The sequence below is a fragment of the Ictidomys tridecemlineatus genome, chromosome 6 (assembly GCF_052094955.1).
Source record: "Ictidomys tridecemlineatus isolate mIctTri1 chromosome 6, mIctTri1.hap1, whole genome shotgun sequence".
Lineage (NCBI taxonomy): Eukaryota > Metazoa > Chordata > Mammalia > Rodentia > Sciuridae > Ictidomys > Ictidomys tridecemlineatus.
This window is the reverse complement of record NC_135482.1, coordinates 137,540,431-137,562,175: the sequence shown is the minus strand read 5'-3', so window position 1 is coordinate 137,562,175 and position 21,745 is coordinate 137,540,431. Positions and strand designations below refer to the sequence as shown.

Here is a 21,745-nt window from a genome sequence, read left to right as displayed (position 1 = left end):
GAGAGTCTCCACTCTCCAGATACAAACTATATACCCAATAGCTCCGCCCCCAATGAACCCCTACCTCCAGTCACCACTCAGTTCATCCCAACAGGGATTAATTCACTGATGAGGTTAAGTATATAACACAATGATTTTCCACCAAATCTTGCATTGTCTCACATGTGAGCTTTTGGGGGACACCACATCTAAACCACAATACCAGAACTTCCCCCCAACCATCCAAATTTGATTCTTAAAGGCTGCTTTGGTCAAACAACAGGAAGAGAAAGGATATTCCAAGAAGAAAGAACTTTACATGCTCATGTTTATTTCATGTCCTATCTCTCTGGGTCTCAATTTTTATCTGTAAAAGCTGAAATATTAATAACTACTTCATAAGGTTGCTACAAAAATGATGAGGTAATACATGCATGGCATCCAACCTTGCACCAGGCTGTTGGAGATGCTGTTAGCTTTTTTCTAGTTCCTCTTGCACATATAGAATGTGACTTCAGAGACACATCCTTATCTTAAAAAAGCAGAACACAATAGTCATTTAGTTAATTTACAGGCTATTTTATCGAGCATCTACTATGTGCCAAGCACCAGGCTACTACTCTGCTTCATGGGGAAATAGAAGAGAGTAGAATTATCTTGCATCCACCATGTAAATTTGTAGAGGATCTACCTTTAAAGTTTTATGACAATAAAACTTTCTATGTGACTAGGAAGCTATGAAATTACAGAGATATAAAGAGAATTAAACCTAAACACAGAAAAAAATATATGCCAGCCAACAACTTGCTTTTCCAGATCATATTGAAGAAAGGATAGCAATTGTGGTAGAATTTCATGTGAATAATTGTGCTATATACTTTCTCACCTATTTATGACTGTTCAACCAATCATTTGATAAATATTTATTGAGAATTCAATTCATGATACGTGTATGATAGGTGGGTGGCTAGAATTTTGAAGATCAAGAGCAGAAATTCTCTTGAGGGCAGATTGGCTCCAAGGGACAAGGGCCTGACTTTTCACAAGTTGTTGTGGTCAACGTTCATCTGTACATGGTTGGAGAGAAGTGAGAGAGTGGATGTTGGATATAAAGATGAATTGAATATTGATTTTTGGGACAATCCTAAATTAGGCCTTCAAAACAAAAATATGTGAAAGCGATATAAAATTATTTGCTTTAATATAGGGCTTCGTTTGTGCCTGAAATATTTTGTCGGAATAAAATAATTTTTTTTTTTCTGACAAAAGAGTTATAAAGACCATCTCAACTTTGGTAATGGGACTTGAGAATTTAACTACTGGGGTAAATTAGAAGCACTAGTATGGGATACAAAAAGGCAACTCCAGTTAGTTTTTTCTGGAAGAATTATGGTAGAAGCACTTTGTTCCTACTTGGTTTCCAGTTCAAGGAAATAGATTTGTCTAGAACCTATCTACTAGGCTGATTTATTAGGAACGGCACAGGCTATTAGAGCTGTAAGGGGGCTAACCAGGATGGTAAGTGAATTACATTTGAAATGGGAAAGAAGACAAAAATATGTAAGTTGAGTCCAAGGAAGAAGAGCCTCCCGCTACAGTTTCTACTATTCATGGATCAGGGGATGGGCTTTAACTGGTGCTAAGAGCTGACATTATCTTGAATGGCTTAAGGGAGGGTTGGGTCCAGCAGTCAAATGATGTGAAAAACCTAGAAAGGATCTCAGCTCACCACTACCATTCCCACCCCCGCCAGCTAGTCCAGGCTGCCTACCTAGCTGGTTATATTCCTTCCAATCAAATGGTCTTTCCAGGTCCTGCTTTTCTCCAGAGAGGGGAAATGCATCCTTAGAAACACCTTAGTACAGATTGCTTCTTCTGATCTGCTTTTGTGAAATAAAACAAGAAACTTGGCACAAAATGCTGAAAGTGAGCTGGTGCATGCCTGTAATCCCAGTGGCTCAGGAGGCTGAGGCAGGAGGATCGAGAGTTCAAAGCCTGCTTCAGCAACTCGGCAAAACCCTGTCTCTAAATAAAATATTTTTAAAAAGGGCTGTGGATGTGGCTCAGTGGTTAAGCAACCCTGGGTTCAATTCTCAGTACAAAAAAAAAATGCAGAAAGTTAAAGACTTGAAATACCCTCTCTTCTATGGGTTGTCTCCCTAGGAGCTCCCTAGTTAACCAGATTAAGTGCTAAAACCCTCACAGTTTCCCAAACCTTTCCGAAATGATGAAAATGACAGGGCAGGGGTCTAATAATCCAGTGCAACCCTTTTCGCCTCAGTCATGCTAGTGGCTGCTACCTCAACAGGTCAGGTTCCCACCACCTTTCTCAAAGGCCCCCAAAGTCCTTGCAAGAGGGTGCTTCAATGTATGGGCAGCTCATTAGAGAGACTGTCATTTTTGTGAAGTCAAACACTTTTATCTTTATTCCACACAGAATCTCTCTTTCTGAACTTTACCTTGATTGATAAAATCCTTTCCATTTCAATTAGACAAAGCTGGTGAAAGCAGGAATAGTGTTTATCCAGGGCTTAAATTAAACCTATGGAGTTCTCTCTCCCAGGCTGCCCCTCCTCCCCCACAACTTTCTATCAGTAGACTTGCAAAGGAAGCTTTCATTTAGCCAGCTGTTTGCTCTATTTTACATGATGGTTCTCAGTGTTCAGCAGGAACAAAGATCACTGATATTCCCATTGGGTTTATCAGAAGCAACTGAGAACAATGAGCTCTTTTTATGTTGAAAATAGAGATTTAAAATTTATTCATAATCTTTACTTTTTCTCCCAACACATTCTCATCCCTGTGGGCTCCTTTCTCTAATTAGCTATGCAAGTCCTGACATTAAAATTTAGCTACATTTTAGTTTCATTTTCATTAGTGTAGTGTCTTGTTCTTCTTCCTTATACAAACACAGTATGTTTATATTTGAACACATCATGTGTTTCAAAAAAAATTATATAAAAATAAGAGCTCGGATTCCACTCGTGAGGGGAAAAAAGTGTGTTTCGAATATGTCACTTCATAATCACTTGGCCACTCCAGAAGTTAAGTTGCTAGGTAAGTTCAGTTCACACAAAATGTGAACTTTCCTGAGAAGCAACAGCATTTTGTGCCAAGCCTTCCCATTTATCTCACAAAAGCATATCAGACTAATATATTCCTCCTCTCTGGGAAAAAGCAAGTCTGCCTGATCTTCATAACACTGTGAGCTGTGTCTTTATCCTACTGCTGAGGAATCAGACTTGAAGAGAGAACCAAGAATCCAAGTCTATGTGATCTCAAAGCCAGAGCTATCTATAAATTATGGTATTAGGGCCAAAAGGAACCCTGAGAATATTTTCTAACTATAGGATGGGTACTAAAATAAGAGGTAGGGGCTGGGGCTGGGGCTGAGTGGTAGAGTGCTCGCCTAGGATGCACGAAGCACTGGGTTTGATCCTCAGCACCACATAAATGTAAAATACTGTGTCTACCTAAAACTTAAGAATAAATATTTTTAAAATAAATAAATAAAATCGGTGGTATATGGGATGTTGCAAATAAGTGCCACATTGAAGAAATTAATTTCTTTTCAATACTCTTGTAATCCTTTTAACAACTTCAACAGGAAAGTTGGTTCTTTGTTCAATGCCTCTAACCCTTGCTCATCTGCGTTTCTATCAAAGAAAATGCAGGCCTTAGAATCAGTTTTTAAAGTAGTACTTGGAAAAATATTATTCTATATTTAATTTTCATTGTAATTGCTTTCATAGCTATGGCAAATGATAGTTTTCCATGTTGTCATGTAAATCTTAAATTTTCAAAATAAATGTATTAGATTTTTCTAAAAAGTGACCCTATTTGAAGAAAAATGTTGGGGCTGGGGTTGTGGCTCCAAGCACAAGTGAAGCATTGGATTCAATCCTCAGCACCACATAAAAATAAATAAAATATACTGTGTTTACAACTAAAAACAAAAAAAAAAAAAGAAAAATGTTATTCCCCTTCCCCCTCCCACCTTTCTTCCATATCTAGAAATAATCTTCCTCTCATGCTCTCCCTCCCTACTCTACTTTGGAGTCACCCCCCCCCCCCCCCCCACACACACACTCCTTATATCAGGGAAAACATTTGGCATTTGTTTTTTTTGGGATTGGCTAACTTCACTTAGTGGAAGGTGATGGTCATTACACAAAATACATGTATGAAGATTTGAATTTGGTCTCAACATACCTTATATACAAACAGAGATCTGATAAATTGTGGTATATATGTGTATTAAGAATTGTAATGCAAAAAAGAGTACATGTATAATGGCATAATTTGGTGTGAACATACTTTATACAGTTATGAAAAATTGTGCTGTAAATGGGTAATAATGAATGTAACGCATTCCACTATTGTCATGTATGCAAAAAATTCAAGAGACATCCTGAGGCTGCTGTTTAGGGCTATAAAACACAACAACTTTCTTTTTTTTAACAATACTTTCAATACTCCAAGGCTGAATTTCATAAAAAGTGAGACATCTTGTTAGAACTGGGTTTCCTATGTACAATACATCTGGACAACGAATGACCTGTTATTTCCTTGTATTGTCCTAATTAAATAGCAATGATAAAAGATTTGCCAAGATGCTACAAAAACTCACTAACCCTTTAGCAGCAACACCATACTCATCAAGGAGGGATAACCCTGGGAAAGATAAGCTGTCTTCAGTTTATCATTAGGATTCTTATTCTCAACATCTACTTCCAGAGCTACCACTTTGGGCATCTGATTTCCATTCTTCCTCTTGTTTTTTCATTTCACTTCTTCACCACATGAGATATGTGGTGACAGCACAAGGGTGGGCAGGCTCCAGCATCAGCTTACCTGGGTTCCAGTGCTAGCTCTACCACTTCCATAATTAAGCTAGCCATTTACAACTTTGTGCCTCAGACTCATCTGCCATGGGCTGATGCTACCTCATGTAGTTGCTGCTTTTTCAATCACTTGGTAGATCCCAGTCTTATCCAATCATTCAGTCATGCATTTAATAAACACCATGTGCTAATCTCTGTTCACGAAACTTGAGATACATTAATGAACAAAACCAAAGGTCCCTGCCTTTGTGGGGCATTTTTGGGTAGATAGGATGAAAAACAGGGAGGTCATTGGAATGTTGGCAAATACGAGATTTAATGTATTTGTTAAAATAAAAATCATCTTTCCAGGAAAATTAATGTCCATTTTCTGTTAATCATTCACTTGTTATAAAATGATTAGAAACTCAGTCACCTTAGTTTCTTGTTTCCCCTATAGCCAAACCATTAAATACTGTGTTTTTCTTTTGTAATGTCTCTGGGATCTACCATAATATGAGCAGTCAGGCCTAGGTACTGTTGTGGCTTCCTAGCTAGTCTGTTTTTACTCTTTCCTTGCTCCAACCCATCCTTCCACTTCTGGGTATATGCACCAAAGAACTGAAAGCAAGGAGCTGAACAGATATTTGAACGCTTATTTTCACACAGCATCATTCACAATATCTTACAGGTTAAAAATAACCTAAATGTCCACTGAAGGATGAATAAGCAAAACATGGCATATCCATACAATGGGTGTATTATTCAGCTTTAAAAGAAAATTCTGATAGAACATGGATGAATCTTGAAAACAAAATGTTGTGTAAAATACAATACAACAAAGGGCAGATATAATGATGTGATTTATAGAAGGAGATTAGAATAGTAAAATGTTGAGACAGAAAGCAGAAAAATGTTTGCCAGAGGCTATATAGGTAGAAAGGAATGGGAATTACTGCATTATAAAGTTTTAGAGATGATGAGTTGCAAAACAACTTGAACATTCTTAATGTAACTAAACTGCACAACTTAAAATTAAGATGGTAAATTTTGTTATCTTTTAGTAGAATAAAGTGATTGAGACTGAGAAACTGAATTTTTAATTTTAATTAAATATTTAAAAACTGGTATTTGACTCAATTATTGTAAAACATGCATATTTGGAACATGTCTATACATTTCACAATGATAATAATCCACTTTGTAAAAAAGTTCTTATTTGAATATAGAAAAATATCATTTCTCACTTATTTGAATTGCCAACTTTGTTTTAAAGCCTGAGGCAACGTTAATATAGCTATCTCCTCTCACTACCAGGGGAAGAGTATTCCATTTATACTTCAAGCCTAATTTAAGCTGTAAATTACATAATCTGTCTTTAAGTAGCCTTCAATCACACATGATAAGCATCTTAACATCTATAAAATGACCACCTAAAGAAATACAATTGAATTCATAGAAAGATGTATTAAATCAAAAGTACATGCTAATACTACCAATATGGTTTTATTTTTGTCATTGTCAACATGTACAGCATTGGAATTGTATCATTTTATTTTATTTCTTAAATATTACTGAAGTATGCATTAAAAAGATACTAATACATTTAAAGCCAGCAGCAGTGACACACACCTAATCCCAACTACCTGGGAGGCTGAGGCAAGAAGATCACAAGTTCAAGGTCAGCCTGAATAATATCACCAGACCCAGTCTCAAATAAATATATATAAATAAAAAGGGTTGGGGATGTGATTTAGTGGAATGCATCAGGGTTCAATCCCCAGTATCACCAAAAAACATTTAAGAAATATGACATATAAGAAGGCCTCTGTAAACATAATCCTTTCTCAATATTTTTTTTCCTATTTTGCTTCATACGTAAATAACTTAATCTATATTATCAACTCTTGTGGCCTAGAACTGCATACACATTTTGGAGTTGAGAATAAATGTTCTCTTTGATTTATAAATAACATGCAGTATTTGTAGTGTTTAGTTTCATTCAAATGCTTATCACAAATTCTTATTGTCTCCCAACTTGTGCTAATAGACCTTTTCAGTTTACTGGTAAAGATGCCATGAATTAAAAGTCATAATGGTCAAATAAATATAAAAAAAGCAGAGAAAGTGGCTACCTAAATATCACTAAATCTTATTAAAACCACTTCAGCTTGTATGAACAACAAAAAACATTAGTGGAGAATGAATACCATTCTAAAATTTAGTCAACAATGAAATTAAATCCATATTAGCCTTGCAAAAAAATTCCACTGAGATTCTGTTACAGAAATAGAACCAATAACATCCTAAATTTTCTAAAATTTATTTTTGAATTATCATTTTGATGAGTTAAAACTTTAAGGGTAAATAATGACACACAAAATGATTTTAGAAAGGCAAACTTATAATTCCTGATACATATTTCATTAGTTTTTGTTTAATGACTAGAAATCCTTATTTCTTCAGAAAATATTACATATTCATTGAAACACACCACTTATCTAGTGGTTTATTATATATCTACATCATATTTATTAGATAAGAATTCCAATTACTTTTATGTAATAAAAGTAAAAAGGAATTTTGCATGTTGGCTATGTTTCACTTTATACATTATTTTTAGGCCTTTACAGGATATAAAACTTAGAAAAACATTCAACTAATATTCTTATTTGATGTAAATGACTCAAACTACAAACAATACTAAGCTAAGCACTGTTATTACTTTTAAAATCTAAGTTTCTAGAAGTTTTATTTTTCAGTCAATACAAAATGATCTAGTTCACACTATTAACTGCCCAAAAACTGTTTAAAAAACTAAATATTTTTTGTTAAAGAGAAGATTACAAGAAATGTTTTCTATGTTCTCATTTTAAAAAACAAGATTCTGGTATACATGGGGAATTTAAATACAAATTCTTACATGGTGGCTAAAATCTTGTCAACTTTCAGCCTGATACAACATAAATCAACAGTTATTATGCATAAACAATTCAAAATTAAAGTTTATAATGGAAATGTCAACAAGTCATAACTATGACACATCAATACTGATGGGTTCCACTATACTTCCACCAGGCACAGCAGATGTGCACATCTGATAGACAGACTGCTTAGAAAATTAAAGCTATCAGAGCTATAAATAAGGAATACATAAATATAAACATAGCAATGCCAAAACATTAGGGGCATTAAAAAAAAAAAAGATTCGATGCAAACACATTTGATAGTTCTCTCTGTAAGCCACTTTCCACTGATTTATAAAGCTATGGTTTTATAATTCTTTTTAAAAGGAAAATTTTTCTACACTGCTGCATGCAGTAATTTCACTGTACATTCTTGACTAAAATGCAATCTTCAAATCCTCTTGAGGAATTTGACATATCTCATCAGGATCTCTCCAGAAAGTCAGCTTGTCATATTTTCAGCAGCCTAGAAAAAGAAAATAATATTCATTATTTAAAAACCATGGAAAAGAGACACCATGGAGATAAATAAATTTGTTAATACTACACTACACCTTATTTAGCAAACAACTATTTTCTCATGCAACCAAACCACTTTTATCAGAATACAGTGGTTTTCATTGTTTTTGTTCTAAATCAGAACTACTTTTTAAATTTACTGCTAGGTTAAGAGTAGAAAACAGTTATATTATCTTCAATAGAAGTTAATAAGAGTATGTGTAAAAATGTTCTGCTACTTGAAAAATTAACATACCTTAATCTTCATTAATCTCTTTTCTATGTTTTATTGTAATGCAAAAAGGAAATTAAGAATGAAAAAAAAAACCTTTTAATGCTACAAGAACAAAAAGGAATAATGAACATTTGGCTAATCTTGTCTTGCCTATTCCCCTCCAAAACTATACTTTCCCACTTGTCTCTAAAGAAACTCCTATGTACTCTATCATTCATCAATAAATGGTCTGGCATGTATAAAAACAACAACAACAAAAAACATGTACTATTAACAGATCTAAAAAAAGTAATTTATTTATTTATTTATTTATTCCCCCCCCCCACCAGGGGTGATTAACCACTTAGTCACATCCCCAGCTCTTTTTATATTTTATTTCGAGACAGGGTCTCACTAAGTTGCTGAGGCTAGCTTTGAACTTGAGATCCTCCTGCTTTAGCCTCCCAAGCCACTGGGATTACAGGCATGTGCCACCATGCCTAGCTAAAAAAGTAATTTCTTAATGCCAATATGAAAATGACAAATTTGATCTTTGAAATATGTGAGACTTTTAATATATTTTATTTCTACTTCCTAATTAAAACTTGCTTTTAGTGTAGATTAAGTTCAGAATTCTTTCATGAAAAGAGTTATAAATTCTTTCAATTATAAAATACTTATGAATGGTAAATAATGCAATCTGAAATAAAGCTGAAAACTTTTCTTTACAACCAGCAGAACAGACTTTTTTCCTATAGTTTAGGCAGCTCCCAAACCCTCACTTACAATAGAATTTCCCTCTTCTGTATTTACTACTCAAGAGAATTAGAACCTAGTTTAAAGTAATTCCACATTTTAAAATAATTTCTATTCTTATAGGTTCCTATAATAGCTTTAGCTACATACCTTTAGGCACTGTTATCTCCCTAGCTGCATTCTCAGTATCACCTATATTCATTATTATCTATTAATAAAGACTTGAAATTATATATACAATTTTTGTTTTAATTCAAATATAATTTGTCTTGTTCCTTTTTCGTATTAATTATAGAAATTCTCCTCCAATATACAGACATCAAAACAAGTATTTTTACTGTAGGAAAGTAATACTGTAGCATTTTTCTTATATAAATGCAGAGCTTTCTATCTGAAAAAATAACAATAGCACCCTAGAGATCCATATAGTTACCAGATCGCCACTAAACACTCCCAAAATTTACCAAGGATCAGTCCTGGGAAAAGTCAAAATTCAATAGTCCTCTATTCCAAACATCCCTTTTCTGTGTAAGGGTTTACTCCTTCCCTACCTTGGGGACATGAGAATTATTTAATCTTTAATTTCTCTCGACTCCAAATTCTACAGCTCCAATATCCTCATATGGCAGATCTTCCTACACAGTGAAAGGACAACACAGATGTACCCAAAGGACATCAATAGTACAGGACATCAAGAGAAAGGTCAAGGCAGCCAGGTGTGATAGCCCTCGCCCATTAACTGTTGAGGCAAGAGGATCCAAAGTTCCAGATCAGCCTCAGCAACTTAGCAAGACCATGCTTCAAAATAAAAAATAAAAAGAGCTTTGGGAATGTAGCTCAGTGGTACAATGGCCCTGAGTTCAACCCTCAGTATCATAGAGAGAGAGAGATGGTAAGAAAGGGAAAGAGAGAGAAGAGGAGACAGAAGGAGAGGAAGGGTGGGGGGAGAGGGGGAAGAGAAGAAGAGGGGGAGAGACAGAGACAGAGTGTCTACAGGTGTGTCAATAATGATATAATTCAAAGAACACCACATTAAAACAAAAGACCATGCCAAGTGGGTTTTGTCCAGAATTTCTCAAATAGTATTGTTCAAACATAAATACTAGTACTGGGAAGATAATATAAAAATTCAGTACCAATAAAGAATCATTTATAAAATATACTTAATTAGCAATCCTATTTTGCTGTTTTGCCTTATTTTACACATATAGTAGCCTATCTATTATTGCTAAAGAATTTCTCTAACTGGAGACAGGAGCTAGCTACCTAGATGCTATCAATATACAAATCTCTGAAAGGTAAAAAAAAAAAAAAAAAATCCATAAAAATTGTTAACATTTTCTATGTAGTTAAGAGTTCCTTGCAACATTTCAAGATGTCCCTGATTTACATTTTATGCATTCTAAAACAGAGACGGTAAGTACCATACAATTCAATTCTAGATAAAAATAGTACAATAGAACAGGAACAATTTTTCTTTACCCTAATTTTAAAGCCAAAAGAAGAAAACAAAAATGAGAAAAAAAATTATTGGCAGCAATGATACAAAAACAAAACAAAACAAAACAAAACAAAACAAAACCCAATCTGACACTTAAGTCTGTCAAGAAGTCAGGTGGGGCTCAGGGCAGCTCTAAACCAAACAGCAACCTAGTCCACCCCAATATAGCAGTTAAGAAATAGAGTCTAATCCAGGGAGAAGCAAATGAACAAGCTATTCTTCTTTTATAATTCAGTGAAATTAAGTATACTTTATTTTTAAAAACGCATCATACTTTCTGGAATGATATCAGCAAATATCATTGCCAGTTATTCTTAGATAACCTTTTTGTTTCATTCTTTGAAGTTTTCCAATTTAAGGAATTTAAAATTATGACCATGTATGATTTTTATGTTTACATAAATTAAAGAAAAAAATTTAAATTAGCATTTCTTCCTAGCTAGAAATGTTTCAGCATCTTATCCTTTCTAGTTTAATGAGATGCTGGTTTATTCACTTTACATCACAGGAGAATGCATTATAGAGGATTTGTGTGTGAGGAAGATTAATCTTCTATTCAAATGGCCAACAGTTTCTGATTTTGTAAATCTTACTTCTGGATTTTGCCACCCATATCTCACTATGGTCCATATGAGAATGCTTAGAATTGAAAAGCTATGTCAAATAGGTTATTTCTGAACCTCCTATCTTAATACCATGGGTTGTATGTTACCTAAGAAAATGCTACACCAAACACTTACGTGTGTCTCCTGTCTTAGTTGGTTTATTTGCCTTGGGTTCCCTTGTAGCTCCAAACTGTGGTATAATATAAAAATTACTTCCTATTCTGATTATTCTCTTTCAAATTGGAGCATAATTCAAGAAAAATTCATCTTCTAGTTCTGGAAGATGTTTATCAAACAAATAATATTTCAGAAACATTTGATGAAAGACTATTAATAGTTTTAATTTTTATCTACAGAATTATTAAAGAATACTGAGTGATGAAATGTTCCCACATCACAGCCTAATGACTATTTGGCTTCCAAAAACCATTTCATCTTTCCCTAAATAGCTGGCTCACATACTCTTTAGATACTATCGTAGGGAGAAACTCAGTAGTCAAGTAAATAGCTCTGAGGTCAGCCTAACTTAAAATTCCTGTTCAACCACTTAATTCTAAGTATTTAGGTTAAATCAATCACTATTGCTTCAGTTTCCTTAGCAGCACATATTACTATGTGATTAGAGGAAATAATGCCAAGATAGCATTGGATTTACCAAAAGGAAAGTACTTGTATAAAAATACTAGCTATTCTTATGACATTATCCAGTTATTTTTCTTTGTTATGAAAGTTATAAATATGAGTTAAAAAAGACAACCTAGAAAGATGGGCAAATGACTTGGAAAGATATCTAAAAAAAAAAAATGTAAAATTGTATTCAACCTCCTTGGTACTCAGAAATGCAAATCAAACAGAATGAAAAACTCATATATACCCCAGAATGACTAAAATTTTAAAGACTCAGAATAAACAATGAAAAGATATGAAGCAAAAAGGAAGTCATGCAGCTGGTGGAAATATATTTTTGAAATGTTTGGCACTATAACTATTTATTCAAGTAGAAGAAAAACATAATCTAAGACCCAGCAATTTCACTTCTAGATAAACACCTAACAGAAATGTATATATACATGCATTCTTAAGAGACATGGACTCTGTGTACACAAGAATGGGATCTTAATTAGAAAAAGTTATACTCCATGTATGTATAATATGTCAAAATATACTCTACTGTCATGTATACCTAAAAAGAAAAAAAAAAAGAAAACGTTAACTACAAATGCTCAAAGCAGCTTTGAGTGGGAAGAGCCCACACTGGAAACACTTAATATCTATTAACAATAGAAAGAATAAACTGGTATATTTGTCAAATAAAACATTTCAGGGAAAAAGGATGTGTTATAGCTATAGGCAACACAGATGAACCTCACAGACATAATGTTAAATGAAAGAACCCAGTAAAAAGATTTTGGTAAGATTCCATTTATTGTGGAGCTCAAAAATTTTACAAAAATAAACTAGTGTTTAGAGATCCAAGTTTAGTGAATAAACTGTTGAAAGAATAAATGTCAGGATAGCAGTTACTGGCAGAAGGGAGTAGAGAGAAAGGTTAGCAATTAGGGAGAGGATACAAGGTAATTTTTAGGGTGCAGGCATTGACAATTAATGTGGACATTTTATGATAAATCTTGTATAAATGCAATTTCATTACATTTCTGTTAGATTTAATAATCAAAAGGTTTTAAAAAGCAAATACCCAAAACTTTGGAACTCTTTGGAAAATAATTTAATTTGAAAGATGGTTAGTTACATGTTTCAGAGTTCCATACTCTCAGAGGTAAAAGAGAAATCACTTTGTTGTTGGACAAGTTTTAATGGAATAACTTTGTTTCACTATTTGTAGTTAGTGACATATAAATACGGAAATAAACTGACCACAGATTTTAAAGCAGAGACTGTGTGCAAGCAAGAGAGGGAACACGATACTAAATACCTTTTGATTGCTAAGATTGGAAACATGTTGAATCTGGAAAAAATAAAGCTTTGTGGGTTCCAGTTGGCAACGGCAGTGTCCCCCAGTCTCTGAGCCTCTCATCCCCTTTTCTTGAAGGATAACGCATGCTCATAGTTGAGTCCATGCCCCTCTTTCCTTGAAGAATAACACATTTTCACAGCTAAGTAGCTCTCTAGGTCAATTTCCAGCCTACAGAATTCCAGTAATCAGAAAGCATTTCTTCACTTCATTTTTTCCCTTTCAGTCTAAACCAACTATGTCTGTGCCAAAGTGGCTGACTGGGTCTGTATCACACGTAATCTTTTCACAAACAGGTTTGCTAGACACAAAATTGGCCTTGTCTGCAGAGCATGCTATCCAGATAGGCTAAGAATTTTCCAAACCAAGTGCTGGGTTCTTTTAGCAGTTCCTTCTTCAATTTCTCATTCCTCTCACATTACATCATAAGCAACAAAGAGAAATCAGGCTGCATCTTTCACACTTCTGCTTGGAAATTTCCTCAGCTAAATATCCAAGTTCATCACTTACATAGTCAATTCTCCTTCTAATATAGAACATAATTCAGTCAAATTCTGTCACTTTTATAACAAAGGTCACCTGTCCCTTAGTGTCCAATAAATGTTCCTCTTTGTGACTGGGGCTGCACCAGAGTGCTTTTAATGTTCATACTTCCAGCAACATTCTCTTCCTAATAATTGACATGTTCTCTGGAATAAATCTTCCTCTATAACTCTCCTCTCTTCTGAGCATTCACTAGAAGCACCTTCAGTGTTTACAGTTCTATAAAGTTTCTTCAAGGCAATCTAAGCTTTTTCTATTAAGCACCTTAAACTTTTGTCTCTCTCCATTTCCCAATCCCAAAGCCACTTAAACATTCTGAAGTATTTGTTCCAGTGTTTGTTTTGTTCTACTTCCTGGTCTTAAAATTTGTATTAGGCTTATAGGGCTGCAAAATAAACTACCACAAACTGGGTGGCCTTAAGAACACAGGAATATGTATAGTTTTTACAATTTTGGAGGTTCAGAAGTCCAAAATCAAGATGTCAGTTGGGCTACACTCTCTCCAAAGGCTCGAGGGGAGGATCCTTCCTTGCCTCTTTCCAGTTTCTAATAGCTGCTGATAACCTGCGGCTTTTCTTGACTTATATATAGATGCATCACTCTATAATACCAGTCTCCATCAACACATGTCCTTCTCCCTACTTACTGTGTCTTCACCATTCTATTGTCTGTGTCCAAATTTCCCTTATTTAGTAATGATATCATCCACTGGAGTTAGGGGCTACCCTAATCATGACCTCATCTTAATTGGGTTATACCTACAAAGACATTATTTCTAAATAAGGACATATTCATGGGTATCAAAGGATAGGACTTGAGCATATTTTTTTGGAGGCAGATTTAACTCACCATATAGAAAAACTCCAGAGACTTTTGAGAAAATAATAACAGTAATTTAGTGATCTGAACATATGCTGTAAAGTCCCTGGTCTTTAGAATTCCTCCTATTGTCGTTAGAAGTTAATCTAACTTTGCCTAACTAGGATTTTTTTTTTACCTAACTTCATAATCAATCATTTTCCAAACAAAAGCATCTTTATTTAGAATGAACAAACACATGAATCTCTAACCTTTAGTGCTTCAGTAGCCTTGCGGAGTTCCTTAATAACAGATGATAAAGCTTCTGGATTAATTCCTTGTTCACAAAGCCGTACACAAATAGACAGTGTTTCCATATCTAAGCCAGTATTCAAAATTCTTGAAATCTCAAGCAGAACTACAAAAACACATAAAGAAAACTTAAAAAAAAAACTTAAAGCATTTAAAAATATGCACATAGTACTTTTAATTCATATATTCTTATTTGCAAACAGGATTTGGAAATCCATTCTTAATACTGATTAAAGACACTTTCCTATTTTTAAATACTCTTTGATAATAGGATTTAATTAGTCACGCAACATTTATTCCATGGGAACACTATAAATATTCATTCCATTTTAAGAGTTAGTGTGTTAGCGCATGACTGTAATCCCAGTGGCTTGGGAGGGTGAAGCAGCAGGATTGCAAGTTCAAAGCCAGCCCTAGCAACAGTGAGGCACTAAGAAACTCAATGAGATCCTTTCTCTAGATAAAATACAAAATAGGGCTGGGCATGTGGCTCAATAGTCAAGTGCCTGAGTTCAATTCCCCATACCAAGAAAAAGAGGCGACTCTCCTATCTCCCCCAATAAAATAATATCTGTACACACTAACTTTACTACAATAAGAACTGCTCAGTCAGTAATGTATATATTTAAGGATTTAAGAGAGCTTGGAAAGTTTTATAACAATTTGACAGAGTAATCATATCTGTTGACTTAACAATAAAAATAAACGCTTGGAATTTTTTTTTCTAGCTTTGTTCTTCCAGTACTGCAGTTTACAAAAGCATCTCTTTTTCATGAGAAGTACTACCACAGAGAACCCAGGTTACCAAAATGATTTTCCAGGAATTCCTTCTATTATATGATGTATACATAATAATGATTCCATTGAACTATTTAATGTTGTTTCCCAGTGTGTTTAGAATGGAAGTCAACTGTTAACATAATCTATTGTTTATCATTTCCCTTTGCATCATGCTTAGAAAGTTATTCCCCATGAAATAATTGTATTCACCAGTATTTTCTTCCATTCCATAAACATTTAAATATTTAATTTCCTGGAGTTTGGGTAGAAGATAGGACCTAACTTTCCTTTCAGAAATAAGCCAACTGCCACAATACCATTTATTAAATGATCTTTCATTTTATCACTCAACTGAGATGATATCACACAGTAAATATCCTACAGATCTGATACATGTTTGGCTTATCCCAGAGACACAATTTTGATTACTAATTTGATATTGCATGTAGTAGGTTAAAGATTCCTGTCACCTTTCAGGTACTTAAAGTAAGCCCTCTTATTCTCTATAATTTTTCATCCATTTCAAAAACAAATCCCATTTAAATAGTTATCTGAATTCCATGAAAACTACTAATTATAAGAACAAGTTAACAATATCTGTTCACCTACTAATTTAAGTTTAAGTACTAAAAATGTTTAGAGTATCAGACATTCATTTTCATCTCTAGAAGCTACAGTCTTAAAAATACTGTTAGCTGAGTGAGGTGGTACACATCTAAATCCCAATTACTCAAAGGCTGAGGTAAGACTACAAGTGCAAGCCTACCCTGGGAAACTCAGTGAAAACCTGTCTGAAAATGAAATTTTAAGTCGGGTATAGTGGTAAATGCCTGTGATCCAAGTGACTCAGGAGGCTAAAGCAGGAAGATCACAAGTTCAAGACCAGTTTCAGAAACTTAGCAAGATCCTGTTTCAAAGTGAAAAGGACTAGTGATGGAGCTCAGTGGTAGATCACTCATGGGTTCAATCTCCAGTACCAACAACAATTTTTAACAAGGACTAGGGAAGTAGCTCAGTGGTAAAGCCCACTTGCCTAGCATGCATGAGGTCCTCTGAGTTCAATCCCTACTTCAAAACATCTGCATTATCTGTATATCTTCCATGTCTCTATTAAACTTTTTGAACAAGGACAGTTCTAATACTTTTGTCTAATTTTAATATCTGTGTCATTTCTATCTGTGTTAACTGAATTTTTTTCCCCAATGAGCCATACTACTTTGCTTATCTGGCAATCTTCAATTAGATACCACAAGTTGAGAATTTTCTTGGGTGCTAGGTATTTTTTGATTTCCATATATATCCTTGAGTTTTGTAATGAAAGTTACCCAGAAACAATCTGATCCTTTCAGGCCGTACTCTTCAGATCTGTTAGGCAGAACTAGAGCCCTGTTTAGTGTAGAGCCAATTATTCCCCACTACTGGGACAAGACTTTTCCAAGAACTCTACCTAGTGTTTCACAAACGATTTTCATTCTGACAGAATGGCACTATGCCTATACCCTGTGTGAGCATGGTATACTGTTCTCTCAAACCTTTTGGATAGTTCTTTCCTTAACTTTCTGTGTGCCCCCACCCCACCCCACCCCACAAAGTACTACTCAATGCTCTGTTGAATATAAAAGGGGACTCTTCTCCAGATCTCCAGAATTCTCTTTGGGTTCTTCCTTTTCAGGTACTCTGTTCTGCAGCATGAAAAATCCAGGTAAACCCCAGTAGATGCCTGTGTTCAGCTTGCAATCAGGGAGATAAGCTGTGTACCAGACTGCAGAGAGGCCTGGAAAACTCTCTGAAGGCAATCTGCAATGGACAGCTTACTTCATTTGTTTGCTGTCCTTCAGGGACTACTGTCCTTTGATGCTTAAGGTCCAGTATCTTGAAAACCTTTGTCCTGTATGTTTTACCTGTGTTTTGTTCAAAGAAAGTAAATTGTTACTCTGTGGTGAAAGCTGATGGCTGTTCCTATTTTCATTTCTTTAGCTTTGATTGTCCTATTTACTAATACTTTAACCATCTATTATCTTATTGCTGTTGTTTTGTCTTAATATTTAAGGCTATATTCTTAATGTGTTTTTGAGACTGAGCCATAATCTGCTTCCCTAAGAGTGGTTAGAAATGTAATTTCTAGAGACAGACTACTTGGGTTCTAGGTAGACAGACTACCTAGCTTTATTACTAGATAAGTAATTTATTACTAGGAAAGTGTATTTATTTTACCACTGCATTAAATGCAGGTAATAAAACTTTATAGAATTAGGGTTAGGATTAACGGATTCACTTTAGGATGCAGCTAGGCATACAGTAGTGCTCAATAAAGGGCTAGCTATTACTAGCACACTATCATTTTAATTTTCCATTTTAGTTGTTTTCCACCTCTATCATTCTTGACTGTAAAAATTCATTTTTTTAAAGGGAATTTCTCTTGTACATCCTGGGTTGCTGATATGTTCTCAGATAGTCTCACCCTATCTCAGCCCTCTGGATCAGGCCTTGTAGAAGAATCTTGGCTCTAGACCCAGAAAACAAATGGGTGGTGCTTCTCAGTCACTGGCCATGGCAGATGGTACATTTCTGATTCCAGGTTTGCTTAGGCAAGCCCGCATGCTTTCTCAGGTTCTATTCCCAATACCCTGCTGTGGTTCCCATCTGCTCCTTTCTTTTGGGAAAACCTCTCTAATCAATGGAGACTTCCTTTTCTTGTTTTTGAATATGGCTATACTGATAATTATATTACCTTATTATTTTCTATCATTTTCATACACTTGATGTAGAAAATTTCAGCAAGTGTTCAACTGACATACTGAATCTTTACTTTCTGTTTTATTTTTGACTGTTTTCACAAATGGATTCTACTTCCATTGTTTTTTTTTTTGTTGTTTGTTTATTTTATGATCCTTGTTTATTCCCTCTGGATATATGGGGATATTACAATTTTTATTTTATAGCCAGTTACTGTAACAAAGTCTACTGAAGTTTCTAACAAATTTTCAATTCTTATATTTTCTAGTCAGATCACTTCACCTACAAATAAGTTTCATCTTTTTTTTAATCATCATTTTTCATGCTATTTGTCAAATTCTTAAAATCAGTATTTTTTTTTTTTTTACAAAACTGTGAAAGCAAGTGTTTCCAATTTTATTTGAAATGCATGTAACAATAGCATTAAGGATGGAGTTGGTTTTTTATAGTTATCTGTTAATTAACCATGTTAAAAATGTAACATTTTCTTGTTAGGATTTTTTTGTATTAAGCAAGCCTGCATTTTATCTAGGGGTACATGCTGCCCCATTTCTCATTGTTGTTTGCTATAAACACACTTAAGAAGTACCCAAGGAAAACAGTACTGCATTTATGGCCTTGCATTCTTGATTTACAAATCAAGAATGTGCAGATATGCTTAGGGCAACTGGTAAACTGTATTTTCCAAAAATGACACTGTACTGGCAAGGTTTAAAAAGGCAATTTAGCTTCCTCCTGGCTCTTTTGAGTCACTTTCCCTTTGAAACCATCCACCAAGTATGAGGGAACCTCATGTTTAGAGCACAGCCCCTGCTGAGGGTCAACATGATATTCAGCATCACTTAGAAGGTAAGTTAACGAGGAGGTTTTGGGATGACTGTTGACTTAGCTTCTGTCTAAATGAAATCCATGAGATCCTCAGTAATAACTATCATGATTAGTCTGGTCAACACCTAAAACTGTGAGAGAGAAATCTTTGTTTTAGGGAGTGGTTTGTTTTGCAGCAACAGGTAACTAGAACAGATACTCAGATCCTACTCCAACTGTACCATCACCATCATCATCATGATTAACTGTTCCTGACAAATTTTCCTCTTTCCCGTTTGTTTTCTTCATGGTAGACTCCCTACCTATAAATGCTATACTTATTTTTGACTTTATAACTTTGTTGATGTTTTCCTCTTCTGCCTTAACTCATTCTTTCATATAATTCCATATTGTCTTTTGAATTCATCTCAGTTTTAGTTATTTCTTTCTTTAAGCTCTGGTCTGTTTTTAAGTTGACATTGATCTTTACTTTGTATTGACACAAGTTATTTGTAAACATTAATTATTTCCTTAAGGAAATAGCCTACTGTGTAATTAGTACCACATGCACATCACCTTATTATGCTACTGCTTGAAAGATAATTGTGCAGACAGTTAGAGATTCTAGTCCTCACAGACATTATGGTCTAGGAGAGATAGGTATTAAAATAACTGACTGCTAGAGTTTGAATGTGTTTCCCAAAATCCATAGATAAGGCACTTGATCCCCAATGCAACAGCATTGAGAGGTAGGACATTTAAGAGGTGACTAAACCATGAGGGCTCTGTCCTCAGGAATGGATTAATATCATCACTCCAGGAGTGGGTTAGTTATCCCTTGGGAGAGGGTTCCTGTTAAAGGATGAATCACCCCCAACCCCTTGTACAGTGTACTCTTGTTCTTTCACCTTCCACATGAGATGATGCAGCAAGAAGGCCCTTGACAGTTGCAAGCCTCTCAACTTTGGACTTTCCAGCCTCTGAAACTGCAAGAAATAAATCTCTGCTGTTTACAAATCACCTCGTCTCAGATATTCTGGTATAGTATCTCAAGACAGACTAAGATTCCAGTTTAAGTAAAATAATAGAAAACAACATAATCCTGTAATGAATTACAAAGGCATCTTGCCAAGTTTGGAAGGATAGTGTTTCAGAAAGACTGGTCTAAAGAAGTAATAATCTTAAGATTCCAGAAATGAACAGAAATCAACCAGAGTCAGGCAGAAGAATAAAAACTGATAGCAGGGCTGATGTTGTAGCTCAGTGGTAAAGTACTCACCTACTATGCATGAGGCACTGGGTTCAATCCTCAGCACCACATAAAAATAAAGATATTGTGTCCACCTAAAACTAATAATAAATTTAAAAATGATATCAAAGAACACAGCTTGTAAATTCACATACCTGAATAGCTAGTGTGAAGTCAATGTTATTAACAGACTAAATGGATGTAAAATAGGAGACAAGGGAGATATGCAAATCCACTAAGAACCTAATAAAGATTTTAGAACTTTAGGAAAGTATTGGAAAATATAATATGTGCAGAAAAATTAAAAGGACTACCTGCTTCCTCCCAAGTTTGATGTATCGTTAACAAAATCCTTTCATTTCATGATTAAAATGAAAATTTTTACTGCTGGGTTCTGCAACCCTTGCCAATCACTGACATCTATTAAAAGTTTAAATCACTGTAAATTGATTAATGTATGAAAAGGAGGAAGAAGGTGAAGAGAAATGTACTAGGTCTTGAGGGAAGATACAGTAGCTGCTATTGAGGGAAACAGTAATCAAAAAAACTCTGGTCTTTTATATGTTCTTTCACTCTTTTATTATCTTCATTTTACATTAATTCTCTTAGGAAAGACCCTGATGATGCAAACTATTAGTTCTCATTTGTGCATCCTCATTTCCACCAGGCATAAAATAGCAGTTCTTCATTCATATGGGATCCTACAGCTATATAAATAAGGACCCTAAACATTGGTAATGTGAGAAAATTGGCTAGAAGCAAGGCCTCATACTTCTTGCCCTATTCCAAAAATACACTGGCTTCCAAGGAAAGATACAATGTGGTAATGTTATATACATACCAATCCCTTATGTACATAAAGTCGCTTTCAAAACAAAACTAATAATCTGTGAGGTATAAGAAGGATGAAAAAATAAGCTGATAGGATGTTAAGAATGACAGTCTCATTAAAACAGCAAAGTAGGGGTTAGGAAAAAAAATTAGATGCAAATGCTCTATTAGTACAAACAATTATTTGAAAAGGAAAGCAGCAGTCACTGAAGAAAAATCCAGAAGCCTTTATCAGAAGCTCCCATTTGGAGGGGCTATATAAGAACTTCAGTGAAGGAGACAGGGCAGAATGGCTGACAAACCTAGTGAGAATTCTACAGAATTATATTCTAACAGAGTAGGAGACTGATATGGGTAACTCCTGGAAAATGTCAA

At 34.7% G+C, this 21,745-nt stretch overlaps 1 protein-coding gene across 2 annotated transcripts in view; it reads right to left on the bottom strand.

Moving 5' to 3' along the window:
- Positions 1 to 6,292: 6,292 nt before the first annotated feature.
- The window catches only part of Mzt1 (mitotic spindle organizing protein 1), a 16,450-nt gene continuing 997 nt past the window's right edge, over positions 6,293 to 21,745 (bottom strand). The window contains exons 2-4 of one of the 2 annotated variants that reach the window (XR_013423315.1): positions 14,928 to 15,073; positions 13,276 to 13,431; positions 6,293 to 8,234 (exon numbers count right to left, since the gene is read on the bottom strand). Coding sequence is in view for 1 of the 2 variants with exons in the window: in XM_078015801.1 (XP_077871927.1) it covers positions 8,211 to 8,234; positions 14,928 to 15,073 (170 nt within the window). In the remaining variant the exon portion in view is untranslated. The remainder of the gene's footprint in view (positions 8,235 to 13,275; positions 13,432 to 14,927; positions 15,074 to 21,745) is intronic. The other variant, XM_078015801.1, reaches the window with a different exon arrangement.